The 13,621-nt window shown below is 31.3% G+C and overlaps 3 protein-coding genes across 4 annotated transcripts; 1 reads left to right on the top strand and 2 right to left on the bottom strand.

Moving 5' to 3' along the window:
- The first annotated feature begins 160 nt into the window (after positions 1–160).
- On the top strand, positions 161–8,148 carry Elys (AT hook containing transcription factor 1 homolog). 2 transcript variants are annotated; one of them, XM_035090097.1, is made up of 4 exons: positions 161–521; positions 696–7,653; positions 7,750–7,816; positions 7,884–8,148. In XM_035090097.1, exons 1-4 carry the CDS (start codon positions 492–494, stop codon positions 8,041–8,043), a joined length of 7,215 nt encoding a protein of 2,404 aa, XP_034945988.1. In that variant the 5' UTR covers positions 161–491; the 3' UTR covers positions 8,044–8,148. The 2 variants fall into 2 exon arrangements, with proteins under 2 accessions (XP_034945988.1, XP_034945990.1); XM_035090099.1 differs by having other exon boundaries at positions 7,750–7,812; positions 7,884–7,957.
- A 1,291-nt stretch (positions 8,149–9,439) lies between these two features.
- Positions 9,440–12,393, bottom strand: LOC118071146 (coiled-coil domain-containing protein 50). Its single transcript, XM_035090132.1, has 5 exons — positions 11,750–12,393; positions 11,560–11,622; positions 11,236–11,353; positions 10,857–11,028; positions 9,440–10,533 (listed from the first exon to the last, which is right to left on the bottom strand). The coding sequence occupies exons 1-5, from the start codon at positions 11,805–11,807 to the stop codon at positions 9,877–9,879; spliced, it is 1,068 nt and encodes a 355-aa protein (XP_034946023.1). The 5' UTR covers positions 11,808–12,393; the 3' UTR covers positions 9,440–9,876.
- A 491-nt stretch (positions 12,394–12,884) lies between these two features.
- LOC118071149 (tubulin polymerization-promoting protein homolog) lies at positions 12,885–13,571 on the bottom strand. The gene is made up of 3 exons (XM_035090135.1): positions 13,306–13,571; positions 13,113–13,242; positions 12,885–13,021 (listed from the first exon to the last, which is right to left on the bottom strand). Exons 1-3 carry the CDS (start codon positions 13,467–13,469, stop codon positions 12,911–12,913), a joined length of 405 nt encoding a protein of 134 aa, XP_034946026.1. The 5' UTR covers positions 13,470–13,571; the 3' UTR covers positions 12,885–12,910.
- Between the last annotated feature and the right edge of the window lie 50 nt (positions 13,572–13,621).

Raw genomic sequence — 13,621 nt, 5'->3', positions numbered from 1 at the left:
TTTTTAAATGACGCTGTTTTTTTTTACAAAAATTTATCATTCATCTTTTTATTAATTTATAAATTATCAAAAGACATAAAAAAATAAATCATGACTTATTCTCTAATGTGATAAATTAATTAAGTATATAAAAGACTAGAAATAGATATCAATATCAAAGAGAAAACAGTCGAAACCAAATGCGAATATAATGTTCTTTGGTTGGTAATGATTTAACGTATACCTCATGCTTCGCGGTTTTAAAACGGTTACTCAAGTGATGGATTGAATAAAAATTAGATTTTTTGAAGTATTCCTTGTCAAAATAGAATTGACGAGTTGATAACAGAGAAAATAATATAATAGATGCACACTATTTGATTAGAAATAAAAATAAATTTATATCTCAATAATAAAATTATTGTGAGGATTATACACATAACCTCTAAAATTATATTATTGAATCAATGAATTATTCTTATTCAATGCAGATTAAATTTTTTATTTGAAATATGAAGGAGTTGAAAGATACTCATTGCGAGGTAATTTATAATCGATAACTATAAAATAATAAACACGAAGTTCAAATTAGGGAAAATAAAATTTATTACATGGCTAGGGTTAAATTTTCATACCGCCAAAAATCATTGAATTAGTAATTAAATGTACTTATAGATTGTATGAATTTATTTGATTAATTAATTTTTTTTTAATAGGTAAAGAAAATTGTAGATCTGCAATATCCTAATTGGAATTTTTCAAAAGCCCTCGATGATGAAAGCTCTGAAGCAGGATCTCCACGATCAAATGGATATTCAAATGTATTAGGTGGTTTTTTAGAAGATGCAAATTATGCTTGGTTAAGTTCAGGTCCTAAATTAATAGTTTTCAATACAAAAACTGGCACGAATATAAGTTCATGGACCTTTAAGGAACAAATATCATGCATATCTCTATTTCCTAACCAACCAGGACAACTTCCATTGCTTCTGGTTGGAACTAATAATAATGCATCGAGACTCAAGGATTCTTTTGGGATGGTATGCATATTTAATTGTACTACATCTCAAGTTGTTCGAGCCATTAAAGTGCCAACTGGTGTTGAACAATTGTGTGTGATAAATGGAGGTGCAGAGTGGGAAGAATTAAATGAGAAACGAGTGAATAATCCTTTACTTGAAAATAGCAGTGGGTTAGCATGCGTTACTTTAAAAAATCTTGATCATTTGATGATTGATTTAAGACGTAATTCATGGGACAATCCTTTGAGATTTCCCTGTATTGATGAATCCAATCCAGCTGAAATAGATTATTTGGATTCTGGAAATACTTCGAGACATAGAACGAATCGAGAAAAACATTCAGCATGCAATCTTATGAATGAACTGATTGAAAGGCACATTGGATTTAAACGTGATGAATTTGAATCGTCTATTTTATATCAAGAATCACTTACAACCGTACTAACATGCTCACGAAAAATTGGTTGCCTTATTTCTGGCTGTTTAGGCAGAGTAATAATTTGGCAAGGTGATGGAGTGGTCAGATGGATAAGTCCAGCTGTAGAAGATAATTTAATGATAAGTCATTTAGCTTTATTAGAACCAACTGATGATCCAAGACCTTTCTGTTATTTATGGATTGCGTATCAAGACGAATCAACGCTGTATTGTCCGATTTTGAAAATGTATGCAATGCTATTTGAAACAAAATGTTCTGACAAAGGAATTAATTTTTATTTTAATCTTGAAGGAGAACCAAGTCTTAAATTTGAGCTTGAATTAGAAGAAAAAAGTAAAGTCATCAGTTTAGATCCTATTGTTAGAGAAAGTAATCCAGAGCAGACTGAATCTGGTAATAAACGTGGAGAAGACAGTCTTTTATTAATAAATATTGAAGGAAAATCAATTCTATTCGATTTAAATCAATGGTACAAAGAACAAATGCCACGTTTTTTAGGTGAATGCCCAAATATTCAGGCAATTTTATCAAGCTACTCCACTAAATCTGAAATTCCTTCGTCAGAGAATACGATAGTAAATTGCTCTTATATTTTACCTACATTAAAAGAATTTTCTTGTTCAAATTCTACTCCACCAGAAGAATTTTTCTTTCCAAATTCATTAAGTTTTGAATGGATACAGTTAGGTACAAAACAATTAATTAGATGGATGACGAGAGGGGTTCAAGCTCAATTATTACGAGAACTTGTTATAGCAGGTCCAATTATTATAATTCAACCCACAGAATCTTATCATCGTTGTATTACCACAGGTTTAATATCGTTTAATTCAGACTTGCCTTATAATAATGACTTAGACAGTCAAAGAGATGCAATTTTAACTTTATGTTTGGAACAACGCTGGACTACATTTCTATTAAAATGTGCTAAAGAATGGTCCGATGGTAGTGCAGCTTATTTATATCCAGCATTTCTTCGTTGGAGTATTCAACGAGCATCAACAATAAAGCTCAGTACTCACGAGCTATGTATTCCATTGTTTGATCAATCAGGAAACAGTATTGGAGAAGCTGAAGTAAAAACATTAAGGTTTTTTTCTCAACAAATGGAATGCTTGTGTAATGTCATAAATAATCTCCCAATTGAAACTGAAGACGTGGAACAACAAAGACGCGCACTACGTCGTATTTCCATGTATCTCGAGATTCTATTGTGGTTCTACGACGTTGGTTTGCTACCTGAAACTCAAGATATGGACGAGGAGATGTTACCTATCTCTCTTATATTGAGAATTCCTTATCCAGTAGATAAATTAGTTTCAATATACAAAGAAAAACGTGAACAATTCGCCAAGAATGTGAGAGTTAAACACGAGAATGAAGAAGATTTATTTATAGATGAGTTGATAACAAGAGAATGTCCTGCATTGAGAAGGCAATGGGAACAAGAAAGTAATGAAGTTCATTGTGGAGGTCACTATCCTCCACCATCTCTTCAATCACTTCTGAGGAGCTGCTTAATCGATTGTTATAATCCAGACTCTAATGAAATAGAAAATAAGCATCAAATTATCATTTATCTTCTTATGGATCTTGTGATGCTGCTTCAAGGCTCGTGTCCAAATGTTGATCAATTAATTAAATATCCTTCAGCTTTTAAATTCAGTCCAGGTCTTATTAAACTTACCCAAGCACTCTTTCTTCTCGATCATGAAGATTACCAAGGCTTCCTTGATATAATGACTGGCCAATTAGTTTTTGATTCAGACATCAAAGACTGGCATCATAGGTTGGTGATGAGAACACTTTTAAGAAGTAATCAAAGTAAATTGGCACTTATATACCTCAGAGTAAGAAAACCTCCACTGTCTTCCATTGATGATCAAAGTATTGCAGTGATTCTTTCAGTTGAGCGTGGTTTAGTTCAGTCAGCTTTTCATCGACGACCTCCTACACACTATACAGAATTATTGATGAGATTCTTTCGAGCTTGTAAAGTATATGGAAAGCTGAATGATATTTTGCATTTAGCTTTAAATAATGAAGAAGAAGAAACTTTTATTCATTTTCTTGAACAAGAAAAATGTGATGAAACACGATTGCTGTATTATCTTCAACGTTGTAGATATACTGATGCTAACACTATTGTTCTAACAGATTCAAATATAAAAAATTTAGCCAAGACTCAGAAACCAGCTTCTATATCAATATTTCATGCTTACAATGCCACATTACCTGAAATTTCTCGTCGTTTAACTTCGAACTTCATTCAAAATAATATAGAAATGGATTCAAGTTCTAAGTGCCCACGTCCTATGTCTCATCAAAAAAGTCGAGTAAAAACTCGTGAAATTTATGAAACTGCCATCAGAAAGGCTAAAGAAACATACCTCCGTCGACCTGTGTCAGATAAGTCAAGGGTACCATTTTTAAGTGCTCCTTGTTTACTATCACAGCCGACACTAGAAAATACTGATTTAAATTGTGTGATGTTTGTCGAGCGGGCTCGAACATTCCATGGAAAACGATCATTCGATGATATGAGAGGTGAAGATATACATCGAGAAGAGCGCTTAAATATGAGAAAGCGTCAAAAAATTTCAGATTTATCTGAAAAAGTAAATGAAAGTGTAGCAGAACTTGGAACAATGTGTCAAACACCTTTGATAAAGAGAAAAAGTCAAGTTCCACTTATGAAAGAAATTTCAAATGAGACACCACAATCTATTTTAAAGATTCGTCAATTAATTTGTGATTCAACATCACCTTCAGGAAAAGTATCATCAAGTGAAGATGAAAGAGCTCCAGACAAGGAAAAGAAATTAAGACAAATTCGGTTTAGTATTAATCAACCAAAAACACATGATTCTACAATTGAAGATATGGAAATTTGCGATGGAGAAGTGACTCAAAAGACTAAAGATGAAAGTACAAAACAACGAGTAGCTTCTGAAGATCAACAAAAAGCTGAAAGGAGTCCGAGTTCACAACGTACAAATCTTAGTCCCAAGAATGTAAATCAACCATGTGATGTATCAATTGAAAGTGATGATTATTTCAGCCCTAATGCAAGTACTAAGTCTTTTCATGAAAGTGCTGTTTTAACTGATTCATCCACTTATTATTCCAAAAGTATTTCTGGTCCAAGATGTAGACCTAGGCTAAGAAGAAGTCAACTTTATAATTCTCAAAATGATATAACGAAAAAATCTTCAGGTCATAATACATCATCAGAGTCTATTACAGATTCAATTGAATCTACTGTTGATGCTTTTTTAAAATCCGATATTGTTTCAAGTACTTTCATAGATGGTTTTATACCTAAAACACCAAGATCTCGAGCACGTTTATCTGCTTTTTCACAATGTGCTTCCGCAGTTTTGACGCCTGATACCAGTGTTGAAATTCCATGTCCTCAACCAAATCGAGCTTTAAAATCACTTTCATTTTCTCCTAGTACAGCTAAAAAGGATGATACATATTCTACTGATTATTCAGATAAAGAGAAAAGTATTGTAAACAGTCAACAATATTCTAGTACAAAAATGACTGTAATGAAGAAGAAAAGTTTTGAAGAGGTTGATGATCAATCAGATGAAAGTGAAAGTGTCGAAATTGTTGATGAAATTCAAAAACAAACTGAAGTTAAATCTGAAGTAAAAAGAGAAACAAAATCCCTAGAAGTTCGGAAAATAATTAGAGAAAAACACAATGTAATTATCTCTTCTGATAATTCCACAGGCACACAATTTTCAAGCGAAGAGAAAAAAGATGTAGTTACCAATGACCAAAATGATGAAATAATATCAGAATCTCATGAAGATGAAGTTGTTATTATTGAAAATAGAACTATGGTTGCGGAAGATGATAAAGAAAGTTTCAAAGCAGTAGATGATTATGAAGATGAACTAGTAGCTTTGAAATATGAAGATGAAGAAGAGAATGATGTATACGAAAGTTTACATAATTCAATGGAAATAGAATATCAAGATGAATATCTCGCTAATAATGCCTCTCAAGCGCAAGTATCACCTAAAAAAACTCCTATCGGTAAGTTTTATGAAGAATTCAATATTACGGATGATGAATCTTCGAGAAGTGTTCACAGTGATATGATGGAAGGAATGGTTCTGACGAAAAGTGAATTAGTACAAAACTTATCTCAGGCCACAACTACTGTACTTTCAGATAGTGTCAATATTACAGATGATGAAACAACCAATAGCATTGATTCATCACATTTCAAGAAATCAGATAGTGATAAAAAAACAAATGATAATCTAAGGACTGAAACAGATACTTCTGTACTTGATTTGAAAGTTAAAGATCAAAAGTCTTGTGATAACATGAAAGAACTATCTCAGCCTCAAACAGTTGAAAGTCTTAAAGAAATAACATCATCAGAGAATGTTGAAGAAATAGTTATTCCTGAAGATACAACACCTATTAGAATGACGAGGTCAAGAAGAGCTTCATCAGTAGCACCAAGTCTTCAAGAATCTGTTTCTGAAACACCAGAAACTCGATCAATACGTACTCGACGTGCTAATTCTCTTGCTAAAGATGTTTTTTCACCATCTAAATTAACTCCAACAGTATCTTCTGGTTCAGATAGTCCAGTTGAATCACCTGTAAGAAGAGGAAGAGGTCGACGATCGGTATCGCTGATAAAAGAAGTGTTAACAACATCGATACTTCCTGAACGGATTTTAGGAGAAATTAATGAAACAACTCCAACTCGACAACGCTTGAGACGAGCAGTATCTTTACAAAAAGAAATTATGGAACCTACGAAAAAAATAAAGTCAGCAGAAGATGCTCCGTCAGCTGATGAAAAATCTGAGCAAGAGCCCGACATACCTAAGAAAACGAGAGGTAGAAGAGCAGCTTCTGTTAATAAAGATATTGATAAAAGTACTGTAGTACCTAGGAAAACAAGGGGAGCATCAGTTGCAAAGGAAGATGACGATGTAGAGAAGAATAATAAATCAAAACGAGTAAGAGCTGCATCAACATCAAGTGAAATTGCCCAAGAAACTATAGTGGAACATTCTCACCCTGCAAAGAGAACAAGGACTACTTCAGTTTCAAAAGAACCTGCAAATGGATCCGTAGTAAAAGAGACTAAATCTAAACGAATACGAGCTGCATCAGTAGCACAAGAAAATTCAAAAGAAACTACTGAAGTTGTTGAAGAAAATTTAAATGAAGTTTCTATTCCTCGCAGAACTAGAGCTGCTTCTGTGTCAAAAGATAGCGTTGAAGAAACATCAAAAAAAAACAGAGGAGGTTCAGTATCAAAGGATAGCATAGGAGATATTGTTAGAAAAACTCGTGGGGGATCAGTTGTTAGAGAAGATATTGGAGAAACATCAAGAAAAACTAGAGGAGGTTCAGTATCAAAAGATAATGTTGAAGAATCATTAAGGAAAACTCGTGGGGAGTCAGTTGCTAGAGAAGATGTTAAAGAAACAGCACCTCGTAAAAAGAGGGCTGCTTCAGTTTCAAAAGAATCCGCAGAAGAAAGTTCGATGACATCGCAAAAAATAAGAACTACTTCAATGATAAAAGATAGTACTGAAGATGTAGAATCTACTGGCAAACGAGTTACTCGGCGTAAAGGATCTACGAAAGATAAATTTGAAGAAAAAATAAAAACGAAAAAAAGTCATATTCTTAATGATGTTATTATTGAAGAAGATGATGATGATGATGATGATGATGATGAAAAGGAAACTATTTTTGATAAAAAAATCACCCGAAGGGGGTCTAAAAATATTGAAGAAAATGTAGATATTGCATCAACAACTAGAAAAATTCGTACTACTTCAATAACTGCAATTCCTGAAGAAAATGAGGAAGATCAAGAAACACAAAAGAAAGAAAAGACCTCAGGCAGAGGAAGATTGAGGAGAGCTGCAAGTGTTGATCTACCGACAACAGAAACCAAACGTCGTACTCGTGGTCTTGCTAGAAGTGCAATATCCGAGGAACATAATGAGGAGGAAGAGTCTCATCAAATGCAGACTGATACTGAAATGAAGAGTAAAAAAATTCCTACTAGGAGAAAACGAGCAGTGTCCGAAACGAAAGATGTAAACAATACCGTGATATCTGTTAAGCCGAAACGAAGTACGAAAGGATCACAAAAAAAAAGTGGGACTGATTCCCAACAATCTCCACCACAAGAAATAGATAATTCGTCTGAAACTGGTAAGAATAATAGATAGTTATAAATTGAAAAATTGTTTCTTCTGTTGAATGTATTCATTAGCAGTAGACCTGAACTAATTTATTTGCATTTTGTAGAAATGAATAATGATGTCTTTTCACCACCAACTGTTAGTTTAAACACCAGATCTACTCAACCTCGTAGGTAACATTTTATATACAATTATTATTTAAAGTTTTAATGATTTTAAACTATGTAATGGTTTTTTCAGGCCGATAACCACTTTTATTACTCCATTAACTAAAGAAGAAGAAGAGAAAGCAGAAATTGAAATAAATAAATCTACAAAACCAAGACAAACCCGTCGAACTTTGAGTTTACTTGGTATTCGCACAAAGTTCGTGATCCGGTCGCAAAATAATTGTGAATAAAAAAATAAATAAATGATGTTGATTAATAAGTATAAAAATTCACAAGTTTTAAATGATTAATATCATGGTTTACGAACGCATAAAATATAACAATTAGCTTTATTTTTCAATAATTGCTAACTTAAAAAAAATCAAAAATTTTTGCAACGACTATTTAATTTCACTTTCATATAATAAAATCAGAAGCATGAAAAATGAATATAAAATTTTATTAGAAAAAATGAAATACTAAATTTTTTTTCTAATTAACACTGTACAGTAACAAATCTTTTCAAATTTTGTATTGTATTGAAATGTAAGAAGATTTTAAAGTTTAATAATACTAAATTGCCGTTTAATTCGTTGTTGATCAAAAGCATAATCATTTTAATATTTTAAACTCCATCCAATGGTAATATTCTGTATTTAATATAATAAAGCGATAAATTATTTTTTCATCACTGTTTCAGTACTTTCATAAAAAAATGTATTGATAAGATTTAGGTTAATTGATAATTCATTACTCATATATATTTGTTTTTTGATTGAGGGAAAAGTTTCTCTTCTAAGTAGATGGTTGATATTAAAATTACATTGTAAAACACAAAAGCTTTCTTTTTTTCTTAATTTATGTTATTTTTGTTTGTTGAAAAAAAAATGTATCATACGGTTGTAAATAATTTATTGGATATGCTCATGTATAACTGTAATAATGCAATAAATGTATAAGAAAATTATACTTAAAAAAATCTCCAATCACCATCTTAACACTTATTATTTATTATTCATCATTTATAATTATTAATAAAAAATTAATGTTATTGATGATGATGATCATAATGATTCATATGTAAAATAAACTCTTTTTAAAAAAGTCTAATCAAGTCTACAAATTTAAATTATTTTTTGTATATAATAGTTTTTGTCTAATTTTTTGATTATTGAATAGATTTTTGATATATATTAAATATACTTCATTAAAAAATTATTTAGTGTTGTATATATATATGTATATATAATTTCATGATTTTGCAGACTTTGATTAAAAACTTTCTACATTCCATACTGTTGTATACAAAATATGTGTAAATAAAAACACACAAGTTTAAACTTAATAGCAAAGAATTAAATATTTAAATAATTCTAATACAAAGCCAAAATTAAAGTGTCACGTCTTTGGCAATGTTATAAAAAGTCATTACTTCTTAAGTAATAAAAGTAAATGTGATACTGATGTTGGAATACAAAATAAAATACTTATTTCATCATACATTATTATATAAACTAATTGATTTCTGATATTCATTACTTTTATTCTAATTAATATTTTAATTTTTGTAATAATTTGAAATAAATTTTCAATAAAAAATATTTCTCCAAGTCAATTAAAAAATTCATTCAATATAATCGGGTTGGAATGAAAGATCGAATGGTAACTCTAAGTATAAATAAAGCATTTAAATCTCCAATAGCTAATTAATTCAATTTGTTTGTAAAAAAAATAAAAAAATCATGTTCAAATTGTATGAACAATTATTTGAGCACTCGTACTGAGAACTTGCCTCATCCAAAGGCACAATGCTATCGTCGTTTCACTATCTAGCAAAATTCCATTAACAATATCTCTATGGCATCTATCTCTTTTTCATGTAAACATAAAAACTTGAACATACAAATTCAAGTTTTCTACTTATTATTTCTTTTCTAAGGCAGTTGTGAAGTTGAAAATGTTTTGTAAGATACGGTCACATCTCATCAAAGGGTCATTAAATATTTATGATCATTTAAGTGCGTTTTTTTATATTTTCTTGTGCTATTTGAACTCCATTTACTAACTATGGAGATCAGCCTGTCCTATTGGGTTTTACATCCATCCTTAACTCGACGCTTGTGCTTTTCTTCATGGGATAATGATGGTGACTGCATTTGCGTACGACGTTGGCCTTGTATAGGCATATAACAAGGCACATCATCACCCATAAGTTCTTGAGGAGGGGTGGGTAATACATAGGCAGGACTTACAGTGTTACTGGAGCTACTTGAACTGCTTCGTGGACCACTTCCAGTGTACGTTGGATCAATAATCGCCGCGACATTTGAGACTTCATGCGTTTCATTGTTTTCTTCTTCGTAATCGTCTAAAACTTGAATTTCTTCAGGATCTGGGTAATGTGGAGATTGATGAGAATGATTAACCGAGTGTGAATGATGGCGAGGTTTTTTATCATAAGCTACTTTCAAATCCAACTTGTCTGGTCGTTGTGGCCTGTCGACTTCATTTGGTTGACTTTCGAGCTGTTGTTGCATCTGCTGACGTTCCAATTTCCTTTGTCTAGCTCGCTCACGTGCTCGACGAGCTTTTGCTCTCTCCTTTTCTTGAAGCATTCGCGCCAATTCTGCATCTTGAGCCTCAATAGCCAACTTTTGGTCTCTTAAAAATTGCTCGTCAACTGGGCCATCATTAACATCGACTGCTCTCTCTTCTTCTTCTTGTAACTTTCTCGCTAATTCCTGCATTTATTAAAGTCCCAAAATTTTTATACAAGAATAAATATATCTAAAGAAAGTAAGTAGCCTATTAATTGAATATTTGAATCTTAATTTGTGAATTCATTAATTTTAATTGATTCACTGTTTACTAAACAAGATTGATACAACTTTTAAAAAGAATTAATAATAAATATCTCAATGAATTTTAAAAACCAATAATGAAATGTTTACAAAACGGAATCACGATTTTTTTTACATTAATTATCAAAAGATATTAATCAAATTTCGACAAAATTCTGGAATCAAACAAATTTATTCTTTATTTTTATAATAATATAATTTACCTGATCTTTTTCTTCTTGTAAACGTCTTTGCATTTCCATTTCTGCTTCTATTCGTGCTGCTTCATCATCAAGTCTGAGTTGGTGCCTCATTCTCTCTTGAAGTTCTCGTTCTCTCTCTTCTCGTTCCAAATTCAATGCTACTTGACGTGCAACAAGTGCATCTCTTTCCTCTCTAGTATAAAACAATAAAATTAGTTTCATTTTCTAAGAATAAAAATATAAAAGTCTATTTATTCTAAGGAAATTACAGAATTGACACAAAAGAAGCCATAAAAATATTTTCAAGCAATCAATTTTTTTAATAAATATTTTATGACTGGCTTTTACATAATACAATTTAATAAAATTATTAAAGTAGTTGCTAATAAAGAGAGCTTACTGCTGACGAATTAATGATTGATATCTCAATTCCTCAAGCTCCTGTTCTACTCGTGCACGAGGTAAATCTTCTCTTACTTGAGCGTTTCGTACTTTATTTCCAGTATAATGTTCTTTAACTAAAGAACAAATAATAATCCAATGAATTCATGGATAAATTAGATAACAAAAGTAATTGTACATGAAAATAAGTAAAATAAAATATTGGATAACATGTATCGAGTATACATATTTATATCACTTCACGAGAATCATGATTCATAAAACAATTATTATCGCAAATTGTAAGAGTCACGAAGAAATAACATAAGTTCTGAATACATACTCTCTTCATCCTGTAAGCGATAAGCTAATGCTCCATCCTCGTGAACAAGCCATTCTCTACAAACTATTAAAATATAAAATTATTAATTATTTCATTTAAAATAATCTACAATTGAAAATTGATAACAAAGAGAGATTTTAATGCGCGTGAGAAAGAACAAAAACATTGATAAGTAGCTGCATAAACTTACCTTCATTGACTCGACCAGCTTTGGGTAGAGTATCTGAACTTAGCACTGATTTAGCCATGACTTTAATATTTCTTCAACGTATATTAAATCAATAACTGATGACGTTAAAATAGAAAACACTGATTTGTTTACTAAAACCTTATGGAATGTCTCGTCTGTTCCACTCCATCTTGAACGGTGATCATTTCCTGACGACGCGTTGGTAAGACTGACAGGGAGAACGCGTAGCGCATGCCAAAGCCAGAGAAGTGAGTGTGTGTGGTTGTCAATGACAGGTACCTACGATCCCTATGGTTCACTAACAATGGGTGTTTGTAACAGTTGGGACTGGAGTGCACTACTTGAATAGGCTTCCATAGGTTTACTGAGAGGCTTCTTGAAGCTTCTCTACTTTGTTTGTGCGTGTGCGTAGGTGTTTTAGAGTATTTTGATGCGCAAAGCACCAGAGACTTTTCATGAAACAATGTATAAAAACTCGCGATAATAAATAAATGTGTAGCGAGAGAGCTATTATGTATAAGTACAATACACCGTTGAAAAGAGACACGGAAGCGAAAGAACTCATGCGGCAAGGTTGTGTAAGTCCGCGGTAAGCCAGAAAGTAAACCGGGAATGTAATGCAAGTCAAGTCATAGGGTATAAAGTAGATATATGTAATATACAATCTATACTAGTAGTGTTGGAGATGCGGTTTTTTTTCTTCTCATGTAGTTGTATATATGAAGTATATACAGAGTTTAGATAGTAGTAGAGTGGTTAGTAGGAATATTGATAATGTTGGTGAAACGGGTAGTATGTTCCACTTTCATAGTAGCACATTTTTTTCGCTTGAATGAGCATCAAGTGCGTGAGTATCAGGAGGGGAAAGTATCTTAATTTAAAGGACATTCTAGGGTCAATGCTATTATGCTGGGATGCTGACGAACAACATAAGAATGCTAGAACAAAAAAAATTCAGCTTTAAATTTTGTCTATGACTCAAACTAACTTCAATAAAGAGGCTTGATGTATTATTTATTATGATTTAAAATTATGTTAACCATAAATTGGTTCTTTTAAGAATTTCAATTTACAAAAATATTCCAAGAAAATGATAAATAGTTTCTAGATGAAATTAAAATTATTTCATTCAACCCTTTTTTAGACAATTAGAGAATACATTTAATTATCTTTATTAGCTCTTCTTATTGGAAGACAATATCTCTCTTTATGACAACCGGTGGCATTAGAAGGATCAGTTAATCTTCTAATTGTTTCATTTTCGATTGGCTGCTAGAAATCAAATTTTTTTAACAATGACAGTATAAAATATACAATATTTTTATTTTATACATAATTTAATTATGATAATTATAATAATTACTGTAGCATTTGATAAATTAGGTGTGCCACATGAAATTAATTTGTGAATAATAAATTGTGGATCAACGTCCTTACGCTTAGCCAAATTGTCAATAAAAATCTGATATTCTTTAAGATTTAAACTTTTTTTTCTACAATGTTATAATCATTTTTATGTTTTACATCGAAAACAAAGTTTATTATACCCCAGTTACTTGAATTTGTTGAAGCAAACAGCTGTATCTGCAGTTGTAATTTTCGAATTAATTATTCCAGCTTGTTTCATCCATTTATCACTTTGTGATAAAGTTATAGATATTCCTCCAGAACGTGTGTCACCTAATCTTGAAAATATGAAAAATTGTTCTTCAAAACTCATTTTATTAAATATGTATCCTTTAGCTTATATTAAACTTTAAATTTTATAGTGAAATTTTGATCATTTCAATATATTTTGCAAAAATATTAAATTATATTAATTAATCTTCTTTTGTTAACAGTACATATTAATATAATATACATCTATTCGAG

This window comes from Chelonus insularis, unplaced genomic scaffold (genome assembly GCF_013357705.1).
Source record: "Chelonus insularis isolate UGA/USDA-ARS -01 unplaced genomic scaffold, ASM1335770v1 contig_75_pilon, whole genome shotgun sequence".
NCBI lineage: Eukaryota > Metazoa > Arthropoda > Insecta > Hymenoptera > Braconidae > Chelonus > Chelonus insularis.
This window is presented reverse-complemented; position numbering and strand designations above follow the sequence as displayed.